We start from the raw sequence: 23,694 nt of genomic DNA, 5'->3' as shown, positions 1-23,694 counted from the left end.
TTCTGAACATTCTAGACATGTGTGAACCATATTCCTTTACTAATTTTTTATTTCATATTTTACTGCCAAAAAGTCTAAAACAGTCCAAAAATCAAATGTAATTAGCTCCAAAGCCACTCTACATATTAACACCAGCCAACAGCTAGCTTCCAAAGTAGGGAGAGTCCCAGGAGTCTCAATTTCTTTTATGTCTTTATGGCTACAAGTTTATAATGAATAAAGAAATAAATGAAGATTCATTTTCACTATTACAAAGAGTCTAATTTGCTCCACAAAATACTCACATGTTCAGGAATCACACCTTATTCACTGATGTATCCTTACTTCCAGAACCACTCCAGACAATTAATACATGTTTACTATTGAATAAATAAGTTTATAGTCAATACTCTTCTAATGTGAGATAAGTTGAGGTGTCACATTTAATCCCACTGTCAAATGAATGATCAAACACCTGCTACCTTTAGGTTATTTGATAAAGAGTAAAAGGACATATTGCATTTTCCCCCGGAGTTCAGAAACCAAAGAGACAAAAGCTTTACGGAGGAAGCAAATCAAAAACATTGAACAAACAACATCTAAAGATAAACACAATCTTATGAGTTTTAGTATATTTCCTTTGTGGCCCAATCAAAGGGGGTAAATAACATTCTAAATTTATATTTAGAAAGCATGGTGTTAGAATATAAAATAACTTCTTTCAACCATTAAAATCCATACAATGTGGAAGGATTTCAGGCATAAGATACAATCTCCAGGAGATAGCAACTTCAATGGCAGACCATGACCCAGGAAAGGTCATTGGGGGTCATTCCACAAAGGAAAAAAGCAAGAGTGCATTCATACCTCACAACGTTATCTAATTCAAAAGAATGGTCTTCACCCCACCTACAAGGTAGTATTAACAACATCACCAGCTAAAACATAAAATATGCCAGAACTTAAACATTTGGTTAACTTGAACTGGGAAGGTCAAGAACCAACCTGAAGATATTTCCTGGTCAACAAAAACTCTTAATGCTACTTGGAGCTGAATATAGCCACCTTACTGCCAATCCCACTTCTCTGTGGTCACCTGATATTCAAAAATTTGCTTCTTGGCTTGTCCCAATTCAACTTTCAATACCCAACTTCCATTATTCCAACACACACACAATACCTCAGGAACTAAGTGATTTTGAAAGGACAATAGCTGCTCAAGGTAAGAGGCCAAGTGTTTGCATGAGGTTCACATCCAATGTCAAACCAAAGGAGAGTAACAGGAGAATCAAGAGAGGAAGAAGAAGAAGAGGGAAAGTGAAAAAAAGCAAGAAAGGAAAATTTAGTATCCAGTGGCAGGTTCTTCATATTTCTTTTCACTTAATCTCTACAAAGAAACAAAGACTTTAAGTATGTGTAATTATTTAGTCTGATTGAATATATCATCTTTCTACTTGTAGAACTTCAACTGGTGATTCCAACACATGCCCCAAGACAGCACTAGTTGAACTTCCTGGGCCCATTTCCCCTGCAGGACCAGTCTGCAACGTATGCAGTTTGCTTTCTCGGAGTGTGGATGAGCCGCGTCGAAGGTCAAGCATGTGCAATACCAGCTGAGATTGACAATATTAAGAAACTTCTCTCCTCCACAAACATTGCAGCTAGGGATAAATCAGAAAGTTGTTCACCATGACTTTAGCTTAAGTCTATTCAAAGAACAAATTACCTGATCAAGGATGTCTGAGAACTGTCTAAGCTTGCTGAGTTCCACCAAATTCAGCCAAGTCATGTCCAGGATCCATTTGGATGGTTTGGGAGGACATGCCTTAAGATCCAATGAGGCACCACCTTCAAATGAGATGTAAAAAGTTCAGAGATTGTTCTTTTACTGTGAAACAATCTATTTAATAAAATTTTCATTAGAATATTTTAATTTGTTATTTTAATACCTTCATACTTATTAAGTACAGAAATAGAAATCATAATAAAAAACATGCTTAAAATGTAATAAATGAACAGTTGATTTTAGAAAAATCCATTTAATAGTCAGTAATACAGCTTTGGAACAAGACAGATGCTAGATTCTATCCAAGTTCCACCTGGACAAGATGCAGGACAAGTAAGTCATTTCATCTATCTGGGCCTCAATTTCTAAATTGGAAATAACAAGCCTGGGTATCATGAGATAAATGTGGAAAGCACATACCTGGGACTGAGGACATGGTAGAGGTCACTAAATAAGCATCTTTTGTTAATACCAAGAATGGCCTAGTGCTAGTGCAAGCTAATTTTAAATCCAGGATTTACCTAGAAATGTCAGTAGCACTACATATGTTTAAAGAATTCTCTTTCATAAACAAATACATTAGTTATGTCCATTTTGAGCACATCCCAGGGACTCTGCTGAATCACTAAGATTTAATCAATGGAACCACAACAAAAATTTCCATTTGGTACTGATGCCTACATTTACTGATGGTCTACCTAAGCTCATGTAACTCCTATCATTAACACAGCAACACAAGAAAAATGAAACCTTAAAAATGTTAAGGTTGCCCACTTCAGGAGAACTCAATGTGTGAACAATCATATTTTAAATTAAACGAAGCATTAGGAAATAATCTACAGCATAAAATACAGTGATTAACAAATAACATTCATGAAAGTATTTTCAGGAAAATACATTCTAAGCATTTTTCTTACAAGAATATAACCAATCTAACTGACTGCCTGTAAAGCCCTTTTCTGGAGAGAATAGGTTGTAAACAAATAATACTTAATGTACTTACTGAACCCTGAACCCGTCTCTACTTTATCCAGGTACCATGTACACCACTAAGTTGTTATCTTTTGCCAAATTCATTTTTGTGTATTTACAACAAATAAGTGTGGCCTTGAAGCCATTTCCATGGAAACATTAACTCATAAAATGAGACATTGTTTTAACTCCAAGGAGCAGTTTAAGACCTAATGACAATGACATTGTGTTGAATAAATATCACACTGATTTCCATGGCAACTGCCCACTTTCCAACAAACTGAAAAGAATAATATAGGTTAGGAAAAGCCTATTGAAAGGCTGTTCCTTGCAGGCCAAAGCATTATTCAGTGTTTTGCAGAAGGCAACTATGTGGTAAAGATTTTGCCTGCCCCAAAAGTACCCAAAGGGGAAAGGGAATGGTTGCATCTTGAAGGAGGAGATTCAGTCCTGCATAGCGGAGCACCCGATCAAACAGACTCTTGATGAACAAGCAGCTGACAGAGGACTCATTCAGAATACCAGAGCTAACTGACACTGGTACTGTTCCTTTCACTCCTTAAATTCATGCTCTGAGAAGAAAAGTAACTTTGGGTTTTCACCATAATACTTTGTAAAAATGACACATTTATAATGAAAGATTTACAGAAGTCAAGTTACACAATTATGCACTGTAGTAGCTAAGGCAAGTTTAGAAAGTCACTTACATTTATCCTTTGCCATCTTAGAGATTAATCAGAGACCAGCAGCAGAACACTGTGGCTATGTGTCCCAGCCCATCTAGGCTGCTATAATAGAATATGATATGCTGGGAGGGACTCTACTGACAAACAACATAGTTATGGAAAAACAGGAAGTCCAAGATCAACACACCAGCAGATCTGGTATGTGCTTTGGGCTTGCTTTCTGATTCATAGCCATATTCTCAGTGCAACCTCACATTGGGGTGAGGCCTCTCTTAAGCTGTTTTTCAATGAGGGCATAAATCACATCAAAGAGGACTTTGCCCCCAAGACCTAATCCCAAAGGCACCTGATCCCAATGCCAGTTAAAAGGCTGGCTTTGCCATTTTCTTGATACATAGTCTTAGCCACATCATTTAACCTTCTTAAGATTCAGTTCCCACATCTATAAAATAAGGACAATAAGATATGCATAATAGAATTGCTAAGAATTCACATAATTCCTATGAATCCTAGCGCATATGATATGCTCTGCAAATTATAGGTATTACTGTAACATCTTCAACAGTTTACTGTATTTGGGTGAATATAGATACTTCCAGAGGTTGGACTAGTTTTTGTATGCCTTTGGCATTTGTAAGCTATTAGTATACTGCTTTATAGTTTTGGTGGAAACTTCGGGAAGTTTATGTTGTAAATCTTTCAAGAGTTTGGTGAGAGCTACCTGATAATGTGAACTGTCTCTGCAAGGATTTTAAATCATTTAAAATATATTTAGAGAGTGCATTGTTCTGAACACTTGTGTCCCCCTCAAAATCCATGCCTTGAAATCCTAATAGTAATGGTATTAGAAGGTGGGTCTGATGGAGGTGATTATGATTAGATGACATTAATGAGTTTCACGCTCTGGGAAGAGTCACAAGAGAGCTCACTTCCTCTGCCATGAGAAGCTGCAGTGAGACGTCGGCCAGCTGCAACCCAGAGGAGAGCCCTCACCAGACCGGACCTTGCTGCACTGTGGTCTTACACGTCCAGCCTCCAGAGCTATGAGGAATAAATCTCTGTTGTTTAGAAGCCACCTCGCCTGTGGTAATTTGTCATAGCAGCCTGAACTAAGACATGTGGTTACTTTAAATATCTTTTCAGAAATCCAAAAACACGATTGTGAACTTACATCTCCCAGTCTTTCATTCAGCTGCATTGCTCCAGTGGTCCAAAGGACCCGCCTGTGGGCAATGCTTCAATAGATGCAGAAGAAGCAGTTCCTGAGAGGGAGCTGCCACGGCCTCGCCCACTCTGCTCCAGTGACCCTGGTCACTAGCTTTATCTCTATCACTGACGACCACAGGAGGTGCGAACAGCTGTCTCCCGCCTTCGACACTCTTCCTCTACTTGTCCCTATGGATGGTACCCTCGCTCTTTCCAATCTTTGATCACCTGCCAATCTCTAAGGAAGGCCTGACCTCTAAAAGACACCATTAAATAACCCATTAAAAGTTTTAAATCTTCCCTACCCTTCCCTTCCCTAGAACTCTCCTTCTCCCCTTTCTTGCTGTTTTTGCATAATACTATCTTCCTACATAAGCCATAATTTACTTATTATTCCATTATATTTTCTGTATTTTCCCCCAAATATATATATATATATATATATATATATATATATATATATATATATATATACACACACACACACACACACACACACACACACCTACAAGCAGTTTGGTTCATTAATATGTCCCAAATACCTATTCCATGCCCTGGCACTCAATAGGTCTTCAACAAATATTCATCATTCGTTCCATAAGTGAATAAATAAAATATCTCACACAAATGCATCTTAAGTGAAATACAAGGAAATTGTTACAACCAAAGTCATCATAATAATACTGCAAAAGGCCTTCACATTAATGCTGACATGTGCACCTATGTACAATACTTTCTCCTGACCTTTAATAAGAGTGAGAAACTCTTCATGCTTCACTCGGTTCCTCTGGATGTCGATCTTCAGTGTCAGCAACAAGGTAAACAGGAATTTGTGCTCCTCGTACAGCCCGCGGGCAGCGTACTTGTAAACCTCGTAGGTCATGTGCTCGATGATATTAGCAATCCGCTTGCTCGTAATCGGGCTCTTGACAGACCTGAGGAAGACAGCATTTAAATCAAGCTTATCCCCACTGCCTTGTTCAATTGCCTATAAAAACAGCATCTTTAATGGAGAATAAGTAATTCTGCAGGACCAATTCCCATTTTCACACACTGAGTAAGCCTCCTGAATCTAAAATAACAAGCTTTCTCTCAACATGAAACAACATAACAGAATCCTCCATGTTGTCCAAATCAATTTTACCTGCAGGGCCTGATCACTCACTACAACGTCCTGGGAATTTTTTTGTTGTTGTTTGATAGAAACATGTGAAACCAAAGGAGTCCAGTCAACGGATGAATAGTAGATATAGCTTTCTCTGCGCGTAAACTGACAAATCAGAATGATTTGTGAACACACTGGTAATTAATCTTAGATTTAAAAAAAAAAAAAGAAATGGACTCTTACAAAGAAAAAGGAAGTTCTTAACGTAATGTCATTATTCTAGTCTACAGATAAAGAATTCAGCGTGGCTTCCTGAGCTACAGACATACCTGGCCAAGGAAAGGTCAAACAAGCCTAGAAACTGGCGGAGCGAAGTCTGATACATCTCATTAACCAAGCGCATCTCGGTGATGAGGAAGTAGAGGATGCTGCCCCGCGTAGCAACTGAAAGACAAAGAGCGAGGACGCGTGCGCTACATGAGTGGAAAACAAATGACCATGCACACAGATCAGCCTGAACTCTAACGAAAACGACAACTCGCAACCTTCTGTCTTATCAGTGGCTGCCTCTTAGAAATGGGATCTAGAACAATGTTGATGTGTAAATACATCTAATTCTAACTTACAAGCTATGGATAAACAGTCTCCTATTTGCATTAATCAATTGTTAGTTTTCCTTCTAGAATCTGTTACAAATATATTTTGCACAGGCGAAAAAGACAACCAAAAGGATTCAAAGGTTTTATATCTAACACCCAGCAGGTGGGGCAGCCATTTAGGACCTCATTCTGATGCCTATGAAGAGTCCATGCCTAACCTCGGCCTCAAGTTTGCCAAACAGGACATCATAAAGAAGATGCTCCTGACTCTCCACCAGCAGATGAAGCAATATTGCTTAATTCTTTTCCAGGAACAATGTTAGTTTACTAAAGGAGAGCCCATTAAATACTTAGAGTGGATTCCCGGGAATAAACAATAAGCACCTGTTGCAAATAGGTGACTGAGGATGAGCACCAGAGAACCATCTTCCTAAGACAAACCCTCTAAACAAAACCCTTGGCATATCATCATCAAATGATAAGCAATGGTCCACATGCCACACTAACTCCTCTGATGTCACTAACTTGCAATCAGATGTTTCAAATAAATCTCCTTCTTTTCTTCTTTTCTTTTCTAAATTAAGCATATGTTCATGAGAACCTTAAAGGACTTGTCAACAAACGTGAATTATAAGCATCCAGAACCTTTACACCATTATATAATTTTTTTTCATCTCAAATTTGCTAACATTCCTGAGAGAAATCCCCAAAACATAATTGGCCACCTGGCTTCGCGCAGCCATTTGTACAACTTCTCACTTTGTTCAATTTCCGTAATTCTCATTTCTTTCTCACTGCGCTTTCCTGTGACATTTGTCTTTCATTATCGGACTCACCAGGCCTGTATTCCTCCCGTGCTGAGTTAATTTGAATTTCTGTCTCAGCAGAAATTTCCAGCTTCTGGGTCACCTCCTCAGCTGTCTTTTTGGTGTTACTCAGCACAACGATGAGACTCTCGTCTTCCACCAGGGACCCCTGCGTACTGGTCAGGCGGCAAAGCAAATTGTCTTCTAGTTCCTTCATCCTCCTTTTGTTCGCGGTTACATCTTCCATAAGAAGAGTTCTTTCTTTCTCTAATTCCTGAAAATTTATATAAATGTGTTTCCTTCCTAAATTAGCAACTCTTTCCAGGGCATCAAAAGTTAGCATGCATGGCTACCCTCAAGCATCTGCTCTGTACTGTATTAATCAGAGCCGACTGGTGAGAAGTGTTAACATCAAGGAGGATGAAGAGGAGGAGGAGGAGGAGGAGGAGGAGGAGGAGGAGGAGGAGGAGGAGGAGGAGGAGGAGGAACAACAACAACAGAGGAAGAACAGGTAGAACACAATATCGAATTTGCTAAAAAATGTTTCCGATATCCCCATTATCATTTATTTATTTTTTAAGTCAAGTCATTTTTAGTGATTTGGGGGATTTTCCTATGAAGAGAAACTCAACAAAAATTTAGGCAAGCAGCCTAAGCTCCTTGTTTGTTTAAACTGAAAAGTCTTCTTGGCCTGGAAAGGTGTGGTCTCTCCAGAAGTGAAGTTCCATGTCCTCTGAATCACCTGTAGATAGTAGGAGGGTGAGGCTTGGATGGCTACTATCCTTGTGGGCTATTTCTTCCACTCGGCAGTTTGGAGAAGGAGAAAGGAAGAAACTCAACTGAACAAGCCCCGAGGAAGCAGGAAGCCCAGAGACTGGGGAACAACAGAGAAAACGTGCCTCTGGCACCCAAGTTGTACATGAAAGTCAAATTGTTATATGAGAGACCCTAACTTCGAACCTAAAACAAAGAATCAAAAATGGAAAGGGCAATGAGTAAATCACATTTAAAATTTCTGAAACAAAGACATTCATTGCAGAGTTTATTTGTAGAGTTTTCTAAATATAGTGTCTGTTGACAATATACCTAAATTTAACTGCAATAATAAAGTATGATTCCGTATAGCTACAAGGTGACTTGAACAGCAATGTCACAAGAAAGCCCTTCTGCAGTTCTGTGTCTGACTCGGGGCTGCCACCTGGACATTGGGCACAAGCTCAAACTCCTGCAGTCGCATCAGAAAGGAAAATGCTCAGTTGGGCATTCTGAATATGGAGCAGCAGGTGGTTCAGACTCTACTCCCTGGTGAGAGAACCCGAAATCTATGCCATGATGAACCATAAAATCCTATAGAACATAATGGGACTGTTTGTTTTTGTTATCCTCCAGCACTCACATGAATACCACAAAAGAGAAGCCAGAACTGTCACTGTTAATCATTATGCAAGTTCTTTCCCTGAGGGTAATAAAATTATACATATTTTAGTACTTACCTCATGAATATGAGAATCTTATCCCCACAACCACTCTACAAATTATGTCTTGTCTTCAACCTGTACAATGTGCTGACCATTTGCAAATCTTTACCTGAGCTTCTCATCAGCTCCTTGCCTTGTACCCTTTCAACCTCTCCACTGGGGCTTCAGGGAGGTGTCTCCAACTTAGCAACAGCAGCGGAACTGAGCTTCTGATCCTGCTGCAAGGCCGCTCAACCTGTCTTCCCCATCCTGAGCAAAGGGCAACCTCATTCACCCAGCAGCTCAGGCAAGACCTGTGAGTTCTCCTGGGTCACTCTTTTCTCAAACGCCACAACAAATTCATCAGCAAATCCTATCATCTCTACTTCAAAAATAGATTCAGAAGCTTATCATTCTCACTTCTGCTAACATCACCACTCTGGGCCAACCTACCACCCTTACCTCTCCTTCAAATTTCAGGACACAAACAGGTCTCCCTGCCTCCATCCTTACCCCCAGAGTCTCTTCCCACATGGCAGCCAGAATGATGCACTAAAATGCACAACTTCCCTCCAAACCCTCCCCTGGATGATCATTCAATTCAGAAGGCAAGCTCCTTCCTCACCCAGGCTTCCAAGGCTCTGCCAAGCCTCCTCTCTCCTATTACTACTGGGACCTTATGTCCTACTATTTCCCCTCCTTCCACTTGCTCTAGCCACAAGTGGCATTTCTGAAATGAGTGGGTTTCAAACCTGAGTGTATTAGGAGGCTTGGAGCAGGGTCCAGGAATTTGTAATTCTAACATGTGCCCAAGTGATGTGCTGTGCTATTCTGAGCCCCATGCCTAGAGACCCACTGCCTCAAACACACAAGGTACATTCCTGCCTCAGGGCCTGTGCACGAGCTGCTGATTAGTCAGGTATGTTCTTCTTGCACATGACTCTCTCCCTTCCCTTCAAGTCTTCGTCAAATGTCACCTTCTCAGTGAGACCCTCTCCGACCACCCTACCAGTACAGCCTACCACCTGATTCCCCAGATCTCCTTTTATCTATTTTTAATAGCGTGGGCTACCTTCTAACACAACATACAACCATTGTGCATGTCATGTTTGAAGAATGGTTTGGTTTGGGGGGCTTTGCCTTGGTCCCTATTATATTCAGTTCTTAGAACTTTGCCTAGTAGGCATTCACTACGGAATGAATGATTAAAAGCTATATGTGTTGTCAAATTGATAAACTGAAATGCATGGTGAACAGGAAAATCTAATCTTAGTACCAGATATACATACAGGAAAGTTCTCTCTCTGAGACCATGAAGTTAAAAATATAGGTCATGGTAACAATATTGGATAAAGGCAAAGAGCAAAGGCATCGGCTTTCTGTTCTAGACAGCTAATCCCTCTAGTTAAATAGTTCCCATGGATAGAACACTTCCAAATTTTTAGCCCAGTGACTTAGGCCTAGGGAGAGTCTAGAAAAGAAAGAATTTCATCTTTAAGCAAGGACAAAACAAAAGTTCACAGCTTCTATCAGTTCTTAACTGTTGAGCTAAAGCAACTCAAACAAAACCTGCCCTTATCACCATTGCTTCCGTCTGTCATCTGGCTACATTTAAAAACTTCCTCAGTGGTTATCTTAATTCATTTATCCAGTAGATGAGAATTTTAAGTTTCAGGAAATGTAGACACTAGTACAAACAAATGACATTTAAGGGATGCTATAAAAATCTTTACTGTAAGCAGTTATAATAAAAATCTTTACATTATGGTTACACTAAGAAATAAAGAGACAACAATGGGGAAAATCTTTAAGTTGTAAACTTCTCACACTATCATTTCTGAGTTCCCCAAGAAGGGCAAGTACAGATCATCCACACCTGAAGACTGGTAAGGGAAGGATTGGGAAGAGGTAGAAAGAGTGACAGTTTTGACATCAGGAAGACATGCAAACTGTTGGCTGTGTGACTTTGGCCATGTTACATAACTCCATCAGCCTCAGTACCTTCATCTGCAAAATTGAAATAAAGCAGATAGTGGAGTGATCGTGAGAATGTCACTAACAACAGAGCTGAGAGAGTGACTAGATTTAGATAGTACTGGGTGTTTAGGAAAGAAAATTGGTGTGTTGAAGAGTGTTCTGCACTGCTGTTCACTGCAAGACTAGTTGGAATAACCAAGATATGGAATCATCAGTATTATTTGCAGATATGAATATGCAACAATGAAACCCATTACTTTGTGTAACTAAAAGGTACTAATATAATATTTTTAATTTTTAAAAAAGATACAGAACCATTTTAGGTGTCTATCAATGGATAAATTTATAAAGGAAATGTGGTATGTCACAAAAGGATAGTATTCAGCCATGAAAAAGAAGAAAATGTTATTATTTTCAGCAACATGCATGAGCTGGAGGATATTAGGTGAAATCAGAGGAAATCAGAAGTCACAGGCAAATTATCTTCTCACTCATGGGGGAAAGCTAAAAATTTGAATCTCAGAGGAGAGAGAAGACTGGTTACCAAGACTTGAAGGGTGAGTGACAATTAAATTGTATATTTTAAAATAGCTAAGTATAGAAAGGATTTTGAATGTTCCCAACACAAAGAAATGATCAATGTTTGAGGTGATGGATACATTAATTGGCCTGGTCTAATCATTACACATTATATTCATACATAGAAATACCACATTATATTTTCTAAATATATACAATTGTATGTGTCAATTTAAAATAACTACATATTTTTAAAAGTTGCCACAAAAGATATGGATATTTTAGAATTTCACACATTATCATGAAAGTAAATAATAAGGTGGATTACTAAAAAGGAACGCCTTGCCGGAGACACCTAATCCTGAGTTCACGTTTGTGTCAACAGTGGTCAAGGTGGGCTCCCAAATCAAAAAATAGCACAAATCCTCTAATCATTCCTACTCAATAACTTTTATCTTCTGTGCATTTTTTTCCAATTATATAACCACTCCCCTGATTTAGGATTCTTCATTTCTGGACCGTCATAACTGGTCTTCCTGCTGACCCTTTTCTTTGTAGGTCTTCACTTCCTTTTCTGCTCATAGTTATTCAGGTCATTTTGAAAGGTCCCAAATTCTCAAGAGAGTTTACAGCATGTGTTATAACCTATTTCCCAACCTCGTCCTATTGAAGAACCATGGGACTGAGCTAACCTCATGCCTCTATGTTGCTCCTGAAAACCACTATTACTAAAATGAACAGTGATGTTTATAATAATGGGGAATTATTCAATTTCAATTTTAAAAATAATAAATAAAAAGACTAAACGACTATTGAGATGATTGTAACAAACAATATCACTGGTAATAACACTAAACAAATATGTCAATTAACTTCCTATATTCCCAAGTAATTGAAAATAAGGCTAAGAATTTCATCTCTTCAAAGTTTGAAACTGATGAAAATAAAATACTATAAGTAGTACAATTTAAAGTACTATTTGGAATTTTAAAAAAAAAGATTATCTGTGAAAAAATAAAACATTTGCTGCTTGATTTTTATTTCAGTTTAAAAGGCTGAGAATCTAATTTGTGGCATGGTTTTATTTTACTTTTCACTTATTTGACTGGCTAACACATATTTCTATTCAACCACTACTTTAGTTTCACTAATTCATAAGAAGATACTACTTTTTCAAATTAATATGATGGGGGAAAGTGAATCAAAATAATCTTATTTATAAACCTTTTGCTCATCAAGAGATTATCTCTTAGCAAAGATAGATACATACATACATAGGCAGAGAGTCAGTAACATATATAGGGGGTCAACGTCAGTGCTCAGTATTCTATATATTAAGAATAAGACTGCTGTACATAGAGCACACACCTGTTCTCCCAGTGACTCAGGAGGCTAAGGCAGGAGGATCCAATTTCAAGGCCAGTCTCAGGAATTTAGCAAGGACCTAAGCAACTTAGTGAGACCCTGTCCCTAAATAAAATATAAAGGGTTCAGTGGTAAAGCACACCTGGGTTCAATCCCTAGTACCCCCCCCCAAAAAAAAAGAATAAGGCTAAGAAGCAATTTTTAAAGGTATCATCCAGCATTATCAAATGTAATTTTTCTTCTGTACCCTACATAGGAAATAGGAAGATTAAACAAGAAAACTTAGGGGTTGATTTTTCCTCCACCACCAGTGAGCCTGTAATACTGGTCTCTTTTTAGCATCTTCTTGTTATCTAGATTATGGAAAATGACTCAAAGGCATCAGAGATCAACTCAAACCCACCATCACCCAAGCTGAGAAGATTCAGCCATGTGAGCAGATTTGGGGATCTGGTGGGAAGAGTAAAGGGTGTAAAGGAAAAACTCTCTTGGAAAAGCAGACTTGTTAAAGTCCATCAAAGGGAAGCCCAGCACCCTACTTCTTGCATGATGAGACTTTAGATTGGAAAAGAATAAAAAGGCTACATGTTATCTTATAATGGGGTTCAGGGTAATTTGGCCCCCAGTTGTTGTAAAAGAGGACAATTCTTATTCTGATAACAAGACAATAGTAAAGGCGTAATTTTCTCAAACACTCAATTTTCCCAAGAAGCAAGCTCAGCTCTGGATCCCTACGGGCTGTGCAAGGCATTCATTATCTCTCTGAAGGAGCTTCAAGAGTTCCCTCTGCTGCAGCAAGTCAGGCTCAGTGCTGGTGAGAGTGTTATTGTTGTTGTTGTTGTGACCAACACCTGTCTGGCCAAATTACCTTCTCCAAGGAAAGTGTGTTCGTCTCAGGTGACTTTAAGAAAACCAAGAACAAGGATATCATGCAAACTGCTATCAAAGTCCCTTATCTCCCTCACCCCAGCCACTGAGCCAGAGCCCAGTGATGGGTGTGGGCCCAAGAGGCCCTCAGGATTCCTGCTTGCTCAACAGTCCACGGTGTTAATCAAAAATCCCAGTCCTTGTTCAAGTAATTATGTGGCACTGCCAAATTTCCTTAACTACCTCCACTGAGACTTCATTCAGGACTCCAACATAAACAAGTATGCATTTCGAAGGCTGTTACTGCCTCAACAGCTAGTCTGTGACGGAGCTCCTCCGGCATCAGTCCTGCCACACTGAGGTCAACCAACAGTACCCACTGATGAAGCTGGAGTAAGTGCTCCTAAGACAACTTCCAACTTTCTGTCTCTATGATTCATGTTCTGTAAATTAAAAATAAAGAGAGATGGTTCTAAAATATCCAAAGGAGGAAAGAGAAAGGAAGGGAAGAAGCATGAGATAGCAGAGCTTGCAAGAGCCACCCACAGGAAGGGTTAAGACAGTGGGAGGTGCAGATGCAAAGATCCTGCCGATAAACCTTCAGGACCCATAGAAGGGCCTTAGGGAAAACTCAGCTCCTCATTGCTGAGGAGCCCAGGAGGAAGTCCACAGCAGCTTCAAGAATTCAGGCAGCTTTGCCACAACAGTCTCATTAAAATCCTCGATATTGGGGCTGGGGATGTGGCTCAAGTGGTAGCGTGCTTGCCTAGCATGCGTGAGGCACTGGGTTTGATTCTCGGCACCACATGGAAATAAAGATATTGTGTCCACCTAAAACTAAAAATAAATATTTTTTTAAAAAAAATCCTCAACATTTCTTTACTTAAGTTTGCATGTTCCCTAGAAGAAATGCTGACTCAGAAAAAGAAAGTTTATAAATCCTTAACCATTTTTCACTGAGCATTAAGTTATCTCATTAAAAAGAAGCAAAGGAAAGAGACACAGAGTTGTGTTTCTAGAGCATCGTTAAGTGAGCAGACTCCAGAGGGTGCACAAACTCCAGTGTCACAACTTCTAAAGTCTCACACCAGACCCACTGCGTTATCTAAGAGCTCTTAGACAACAATTCAGAACTGACAGTGTTTGCTGTCTGAGTACATAATTTGTACCTAATATTCTAAAAGTATAATAAGGAATCAAATGAAAGTACAATCTAGACATGTTTAGAATACCAAAGGTCGGCAGGTGAGTAGAATTCACAGTAGAACAAACTTTTCAGAAAAATAAAGCAACAAAATACCAGAATGATAATGCAAAAAAAGAAACGGATACCCTCATATCAGTGTGGAGAAAGCAATTAATAACAGGGTGATTTAAGAAATATATGAGTAGATAAATGGTGAATAATTTTCTTTAGGTAGAAGAAAGATACTTGTGAATCAATGGAGAAAACACAATTATGGTGGGAAAGCACAGTCCTGTGACAACTTTTCTCATATTATTTTCCTCGGTGGAAGGTCCAGCTCAATGCAGAAGAGGAAGCTGCCACACTTGACTCACCTGCTTCTCTGTGAGAATGACCCTCCCCAGGAGCTGGTCCTCCAGACCCTTCATGGTGACCGTGAAGTCGATGATGGAGGTTCGAGCACTTATCTCAGGGGTGTAGGCTGGACTGGGCAGTTTGGTGGTGATGTACAGTCTGAAGCCATCCATGACATCTACTTCCTTATCACCAACTATCACCTTTTCCATAAAAAAAAGTGATAAAAGAAAAGTATAGTTTACTATGCCCTTTTGTATAGGGTCAAATATTGCTTTAAAGAGTTTTGCTGGGCTGGGAATGTGGCTCAAGCGGTAGCGTGCTCGCCTGGCATGCGTGCGGCCCGGGTTTGATCCTCAGCACCACATACCAACAAAGATGTTGTGTCCGCCGAGAACTAAAAAATAAATATTAAAAATTCTCTCTCTCTCTCTCTCTCTCTCTCTCTCTCTCTCTCTCTCTCTCCCTCTCTCTCCCTCTCTCTCTTTCTCCTCTCTCACTCTCTCTTAAAAAAAAATAAATAAAATAAACGAGGAATTGTTTAAAAAAAAAAAAGAGTTTTGCGACTGGAAATAATTTGTATACTCATAAGAAAGGTACTCTCAGGGCTTCGGCCCACTGAGATACAAGGAAGAAAGGAAGGCTGGCCAGTACCTTCCAATATACACCATGGAGTAAACACAGAATTCGGCACCAAAATTGTTGTGATCACACTACAGAAGCAAGCTGGAGCCCTCACCCAACAGAGGAGCAACAACCTCTGAAAATTTTGTTTCAGAGATTGAGACTGACGATGCCAAACATGGATCAAAAGGCTATGAAAGGCTCAGTGTTCACATATTGAGATTTCTTTGGGAGAGATAAGAGCAAGCCCCCAAGCAAATACCAAAAGTGGTTTGAAGGAACAGGTCAGGTGGTGTGGGGTGGTACAGCGTTTAAGAGGCGGGAATGGGCCTACGCAGGAGTCTGTGTGGTTTTAATTTCCAACCAGTGCCAAGGAAAGAAGCACCCAGGCTTTCTTGTCAGCTTTCCCACATGTGGAAGGAAGGGGCTTAAAATCTATCCAACGTCAGATATCAAATGGAATCGGCCTCCTCATGCATGCCTGAAAGTATTGCTCTTGAACACTTCAAGCCCAACTCAGGAAGGGCATAAAAGAAAAGGACCTCTTGCCACCCTCTGATATGAGTTGCTGCTTATTGAGAGAATGTCATCTACGTCGAAGTCACCTGGTCTCCTGTCAGTATTCTGCACACTGTTATCAACAGGATTGACCTACCTTAAAGGTAGATCCAGTTTTAATGAAGTTTCTTTCCAAAATATTATCCAAAGCTGGATCTAGTTCCTCCCCGACGTCTTCAATGAGCAAGGGCCTCCCAAGAGAGAGGCTGTCCTCCAGGTGGTTTCTGAAGTACTTGTGATTGAGAGAAGTGATCTAGAAACAGGATCTCAGCATTACTCTTGCAAGCCTCACGATGCTATGCACAGAGACAGACGACTGACGTCACACGATGCCTAAAGCTTTCTCTCAGGGGAGACAAAGAGGTTTCTAGAAATCCTTGACTCTGGAAAACCGTTCTTCCCTATACTGGAAGCAGTAAATAAAGGCTGCCTGGCAACACTCCTCTCTCCTCACCAACACCCCTTTGGGGACAGACATGGAATAATGAGGAAGTGCTGTACATAAAGTGGAATACAGCTCTGCCCCCCTGCTTATTAAAGAGAGCCATAGGCCCAACAGAACAGAGTCTGACACCATTGGAAGAGGGCATTCCTAGGGATAAACACAAGAGCAAATATGAGATTTAGGGAAAGTTTTTGTTATCAGATTTAAGCTGTCATCTGTTAATGTAACTGTTGGCATCTAGGATTATCAAAAAAGAATCCATAAGGCTTTCAAACATTTCTTTGTTTTGGATTGCTAGTAATCCTGGGAAGCAAAACTTATCAGCAATATAAATAGCCTGGAATACAAATTACCTGGAGTTCATGGCCACTTTCTTTGTTTCTAATCCAGATCTTGCCTTGAGTCTGTGGGTCGATTAACAGAGGGTAGCGTGATGCCTTTGTGACAATGATTCCATTCTGAATGGACAGGTCATCATTGGGCAGACCCTGGAGGTTCCATTCACTAATAGTGGGGGCATCGATCAACAGCTCATTGAGATTTAGATCCTTCCCAAATGGAATTTTCCTGGATTTCATTTCTTTCTTCCAATCATTTAGCAGCAAATCTCGAAATTCTTGGTTAAATGGACCAGAATAAGACAGAAAAGCTGTAGCCAACAATACATCACCTAAAACAGAAAACGAACACCACTAAAACACGTTATGATCATTCTTCTAATTTTTCAGCACATAAAAACTCAAAACAATTGAATTGATGACCATTTGTTAAAACTGAATTCCACAAATCAAATTGTAACCCTGTGCTGCCATGCTGTGTGAATAAGCAGGAGTTTTGTACATTGTTAAACCATCCAAATAGCCGAACAAAGAAGAGCTACTAGTAGTAAGGCACTGGATTATTTCAATTTTTGTTGCAAGTTTTGTTGCAAGTTAAGAGACACAACAGGTCAGAAGACAGAACCTTCATTCAAAATGCCCTTCTCACAGGAGAATTCCAAAGTGACCTGATCACTTTGGTGTGGACAGCATAGATGTCAGACCATTATCCATCTCTCTGAAGTGGCTGGAGATGGACGGACAGACAGACACATACACACACACACACAAACACACACACACACACACACACAATGAAAATTGGAATCATCAAGTCCTATTTGATTAAAGCTGAGGCTTCCTAACTCCCCATCACTATCAACATGATCTCATTAATAAAAGAATCCACAGACCTACGAGTCTTTTGGTTTGAGCTGCAAACTCTTTACTTTGCTCTGTCCATCTTTCCTTTTCACCTGCCAAGCCACTGATGAGCGTGGACGCCGTCTGCATCTTACGTCTGCACCGCTCTGCATCTTCAAGCAAGGTCTGAAAAGGACGTAACCAGAAGAAGACTTTTATTGAGATAAACATAGCTTCTGGCTCAAAAAGACAACTTTAAGACATACAGTATCTGCTCTCTGGGACTTGTGAGCCCTTCATTTCACAGAAAGCGTAAGATCCCGTTTCCATGTGTCTGCGTCAGTCCAGTCCCATCTCTAATGCCTGTCCAAGGAACTTGGGCAAGTTCCTTCAGGGGGTACCTTGAGCCAAGTGGCCAGACCCTCCCAGATGTTAATAACTAAGTGACTACAGAAATTCACATCACTGACGATTTCCCTTTAATGAAAAAATAGAGACAGAATACAAGCATACATGCTAATATCACATGCTAATATCACATAGTACAAAAAAAAATGTAAAGACATACATATCCCTAGTCAAGAATGAGGAAGTTTCTCATGCTAAGTTCTGGTATCATTGCTGCTCTATCTCACACCACACCTTCCATACTTTAGATGAAATTTAGATTAATTACCATCAGATATGGAACCTGAGGCTCCTACACAAATCTCAGCCACACTTGACTTTGTGGCAATAATATACCTTAAACCCAGACTTCCACAGGCTCTTGACTTTAGGCCTAAATTTTGTTTGCTTCTTGTTTGGTGTTCTGGGTGTTGGGGTTTGAACCCAGGCCCTCCCTGTGCTAAGCACCAGCTTTGCCACTGAACTACATTCCCAGCCCATGGGGTTAGTTCTCAAAAACAAGTGATTCCATTTCTCTATGCTTAAAAGTTAGCTGCTGATTCTTCCTATAAAAAATTTATACTTGTGAAATAAAATGAGTGTGAACAAATAATTAGCTATTTGAGCAGTCATTCAGTAGTCATTTATAATAATAAATATACATGTCATAGAAATCTTTACCAGATTAATTTTGATGATTTAATACATATACATACATAAAGTCTAATAATAAAGGATTATTTAACTTACAATGGCATATTAGAAGACCAAACCCTTGGAGAGAGAAATAGAATACGAAGGAAGGATTACAATAGCCAAGTAAGTAGTGCCTGACAGTCCCCCTCATGCCCAAGAATGGCTACCTGCTTCTCAGTCATGGCCTGTTCGTACTCGGCCTGCACCACATCGAGCTCTGCTTGTTTTTCATCCAGCTCAACCTGGGCCTTATGCAGATCCTGCATTGCCAGGACGTGGCGATTCTCCTGCACCACTAAGTTGGCCTGCAAGGGACACACACAGCGTGAAGGGACAGGCAGGACACCTCCTCACAGCCTGTATTCCAGAGTCCAAGAACTCAGCAAAGTCACAGATCTATACCTTTCCTTTGCTCCACTTCTAGAATCTTTTCACATTGCATTATGTCGAAAACCAAATCTTAACATGAACTTGTTGTGTTTGTGAGTCTAAGCAGGTTGTTACAACAGAAAATTACAGTTCACTAGAAGAGAGATCAGCAATTTTCTTTTTCTGTAAAGTGCCTGATAGTAGATATTCTAGGATTTTTATTCTAAGGAATAAAATCAAAGCTGTAATTTAATTACTCATACATAAAACATTTTAAAATGTAAAAAACTCTTCTTTTTTTCATGGACCATACAAATACAAGTGATAGCAATAGCCAAGTTTTGAAACCTGTCTAGGTGTCTGCCAATAGATGAATGGATACAGAAAATGTGGGATACATACACAAAGGAATTTTAGTCAGCCACATGGAAGAAAAAAATCATATCATCTGCAGGAAAACATGAACTACAGAGCACCACGTTAAGTGAAATAAGCTACAGAGTCAGACAGATATGGGGAATTTTCTCTCACATGTGGAAACTAGTGAGGGAGAAAAAATAGGGGAACAATGTCATGAAAGTAGAGGAGGGCCACTAGTATAGAAGGAGTAGGTGAGGGGAAGGAGGAGGGAAGAGTAAGGGAGGCAGTTAGAAGCAAAATTGACCCGATTATGTTATATGCATGTACCAATATGCCACAATGAAATTCACCATTCTGCATAATCAATACATACCAATAAAAATAAATAAATAAAATGAAAGCAAATACAGGTGGTAGGCTACATCTGGCCCCTGGGCCATAGTTTTCTTATCCCAGATCAGAAACTTACACAAACATTCAAAGGCAAGTTATAAAATACTGTAACAGTGAACATGGTAGGAAAAAAAAACTGATTATGGATAGTTCCTGAGTTAGAATGGCTCAACTTATGATTTTTCAACTTCATGTTGCTGCAAGAGCGATACATGTTCACCCAATAGAAACCATACTTGGACTTTGGAATCGGATCTTTTTCCCAGCTGAGGAAGACAGTATGATCCTCTCTCAAGGTGCTGGGCTCATGATACCTGAGCAGTGACCAAGTAACAATATGTCCTAAGGAAACTTTTTAAATAAATCAAAGACAAAATCAAAAGTAATATTAGCAAAAGCTGAGATGTAGAAAATATCCCATGCTGATTGGAATTTTGATTCTTCAAAAAAATTATTTTAATTCAATTTTCTGTTAAATCTACCAAATACTAAAATTTATTTTAATGGGTAGATACACTATTAGAAGCCATAATCCTTCCAAAGTTTGAGATGTATAGATTATTTCTTTAAATATATCTGAGGTAAATTATTTTCATCCTTTAAAACTTTGGGCTTCCATGTTTTGGCAGAATATATCCTCAGGGGAATGTCAGAGTTCCATAATTGGCCAGAACAAGTGAACAGGCCAAGGCAAGGCTTCAAAAATATGGGTTAGAAAGAATTGACTTCTATGTCCTACAACTGCTGCTGTGCACCAAACATGGAAGAAAAGCAAGGCCACCAGGTCAAACAACGTACCACAGCAACCTGCCAATGTCACACTGTCACAGGCCCAAGACTTAGACTATTCGATAGTATTGTATTCAGAAAAAAATTAATAAAGTTTATTTTAAGTAAAATGTTCAAAAGTTGTTAAGCAAAACCCTTCAAACCCAACTATAAAGCTCTAAAACTCTGGGTTGGTTACTTCAACTGTGAGCCACAGTTTCTCCTTTAAAGTAATGAAAAACTACCTCCTAAGACTTTTTGTAACAACTCAATAATTTGACATTACAAAACCCAAGTCTAGTACCTGGCACACAACAAGTGCCTGATAAATGACAGATACTGTTATTTTTGTCCATATTCAATATTTAAAGCTCTATTGTTCTGAGACCTTCTCTTGGTGTGGGTTGATGTTTACTGATGTCCATGGGGTTTTCAAGGGGAAATTCCAATATAATGAGAGTGAATAGAATCTAAATTGTTACAGTTAGGGCTGGGGATATGGCTCTGTGGTAGAGTGTCTACCTGGCATGCATGAAGCCTTGGGTTGAGTCTCTAGAAGCACCACAAAGAAAGTAAACATAAATAAATTGTTACAATTAATATTAGTTTAAATGTATTCACTAATCAAAGTCATGTGGCCTGTTTATAGGGATTGCAAGATGAAAGAGAAAATCTCCTCAAGGACTCTGTTACTGATGAGTTGGAGGCATTCAATCCAGAGCTTGAGGCATGCTGCCCTTGATCTCTGCTCACTTATGAAGCAGGGTCTTACAAATGAAGCCCCTCCAGGAATAAGTAAGGCTTGGGGCTGGGTCTGTCTTCCTTCATCTGTTCAGTAGAAATGCCTGATGGTGACTTGCATCCCTTTCATCTACCTCTGCCGAGGGAAGTGAGCAGGCAGAATCCACATAACTGTGTGCATCTTTCTAACTGACACGGGAGGGACCTGACAGGCTGAAAGCTCCAATATGCTGCATGCACATAGGTTACAGGAGGGCACTCAGGATGGACTTCTCAGAAGGAGAAACAGTCAAGGAGCATGCAAAAGGTCCTCCCTCCTGATGGTATCCTCCTCACTAACTGGACAGACCATTCTGGAACTGGAAAGAAGCTGAAATGTGGAAAACATTAAACACTGGGCAAGAGATTTCATTGTTCTTATGTAAGTCTATTCAGAATATCCATGTTCAACATTTTTAGCTCATTATCCTTAAAATAAGCAACAGTGGAATGAATCTGAATAACTTTCCATGTACACATACGAATATATCACAGTGAATATCACCATCATGTACATCCACAACAAATTAATTTTTTTAAATTATGAACAAATGACAGAAAATCAATAGAGGAAAGGAAGCAGGGTGTAAAGTTGGAAATGGAAGGAGAGGTACTGGGGTCTGAATTAGAATAAGATGTATTCTGTGCTTGTATAATTATGTCAAAATGGATTCTACTGTAATGTGGAATAAAAATTAAATATAATAAAACAAAAACTACCCATTGTAAACCCAACTGTAATTCCCTTTAAGATACTATGTATGTTTATGCATGGAATAAAAACGTGTAAAGGATGAGCTGTACTTCAATTTGACATGGTGGGTATAATTCAGTTCTTACAATATAAGAATGTGCATTTCTGAGCTATGCTGGAGTCCTCAACAGCCCCTGTATTCACGAGGTCAGACGGTATGACACCAATTATTTGCTCTAAATTTCTCCAAATCAAATGAAATGTTGTTCTTTTTGGTTGTCTAAGATGCCAAGGATCCCAACTACTTACTAAATGGCCCTGGTATGGTAACATTAGAAAGTACAATGGAACTTGCAATCCTATACCAACTTACTGCTACTCTTGATTATTTTCACCTTAATCATTAAGTTTCTTGGGTAGTTTACAAATATAACTGGATTTTAGTTGATGTTTGGGAAATATCAAACTTACACAAAACAAAATAATCAACCAAGATACAAAGTATGACTTTTGAGACATCAATATTTTGTTTTCCAAAAATGTACTTGCTTTTGTATTTGTTGAAGTCTCAATGTCTTTTAGTGGTGGAGAAGTATCTAGAAATGAAGCTTAGCTCAACTACTCAAGGGGAAACACATACATAGCCTCAAAGACACATTAAATAACGAATAGTCCCTAAAAGACAATGGAGGTGGGTACTATGTGTGCTTTAAACCAAGACCAGCTTTAAGAATTTTCTGCTTTCAGTGTCTGCCTCTTGATCCTGACCATTCATAGGATTCCCTGGCATGAGATTTTGAACACCATTGGGGAATTCTGTGCTGTGATTTTCTGGGGATTCCATTGAGCTGACACTGTGGTTGGGGGATAATATCCAGCAACCCACAATGGACCCAGTGTCTTTAGAAAGTCAACCCATCTACTGTAATTCATTTCTCTCTCTTGTTTTTTCCCCCTTTCCCCTCACTTCCTCCTATATGTAATTTTGTATAACAATGAGGGTCTCCTTCCTTTACCATGCAATTTCCCTTCTCTCTCTCTTTCCCTCCCCTTTCTCCACCCTGTTTAATGGTCATCTTCTTCTCATGCTCTTCCTCCCTATTCTGTTCTTAGTTGCTCTCCTTATATCAAAGATGACATTTGGCATTTGTTTTTTAGGGCTTGGCTAGCTTCACTTAGCATAATCTGCTCTAGTGCCATCCATTTCCCTGCAAATTCCATGATTTTGTCATTTTTTAGTGCTGCGTAATACTCCATTGTGTATAAATGCCACATTTTTTTTATCCATTCATCTATTGAAGGGCATCTAGGTTGGTTCCACAGTCTAGCTATTGTGAATTGTGCTGCTATGAACATCGATGTGGCAGTATCCCTGTAGCATGCTCTTTTAAGGTCTTCAGGGAATAGTCCAAGAAGGGCAATAGCAGGGTCAAATGGTGGTTCCATTCCCAGCTTTCCCAGGAATCTCCATACTGCTTTCCAAATTGGCCTCACCATTTTGCAGTCCCACCAGCAACGTATAAGTGCACCCTTTTCCCCACATCCTCGCCAGCACTTGTTGTTGTTTGACTTCAT

The 23,694-nt window shown here is 39.4% G+C and overlaps 1 protein-coding gene across 1 annotated transcript in view; it reads right to left on the bottom strand.

The window, feature by feature from the left end:
* Window positions 1–23,694, bottom strand: part of DNAH5 (dynein axonemal heavy chain 5) — a gene marked incomplete at its 5' end in the record, with an annotated part of 237,371 nt that overhangs the window by 48,401 nt on the left and 165,276 nt on the right. Inside the window, 9 exons of the mRNA XM_081288458.1 lie at window positions 1,706–1,827; window positions 5,374–5,564; window positions 6,064–6,178; window positions 7,170–7,413; window positions 14,885–15,067; window positions 16,144–16,299; window positions 16,845–17,161; window positions 17,723–17,858; window positions 18,923–19,060. Of these exons, the coding sequence (XP_081144584.1) occupies window positions 1,706–1,827; window positions 5,374–5,564; window positions 6,064–6,178; window positions 7,170–7,413; window positions 14,885–15,067; window positions 16,144–16,299; window positions 16,845–17,161; window positions 17,723–17,858; window positions 18,923–19,060 (1,602 nt within the window). The remainder of the gene's footprint in view (window positions 1–1,705; window positions 1,828–5,373; window positions 5,565–6,063; window positions 6,179–7,169; window positions 7,414–14,884; window positions 15,068–16,143; window positions 16,300–16,844; window positions 17,162–17,722; window positions 17,859–18,922; window positions 19,061–23,694) is intronic.

Source organism: Spermophilus citellus (assembly GCF_964194105.1).
Source record: "Spermophilus citellus genome assembly, chromosome: 1".
NCBI classification, from domain to species: Eukaryota; Metazoa; Chordata; class Mammalia; order Rodentia; family Sciuridae; genus Spermophilus; species Spermophilus citellus.
Note: the sequence above shows the minus strand (reverse complement) of the source record. Positions and strands in the feature narration are given on the sequence as shown.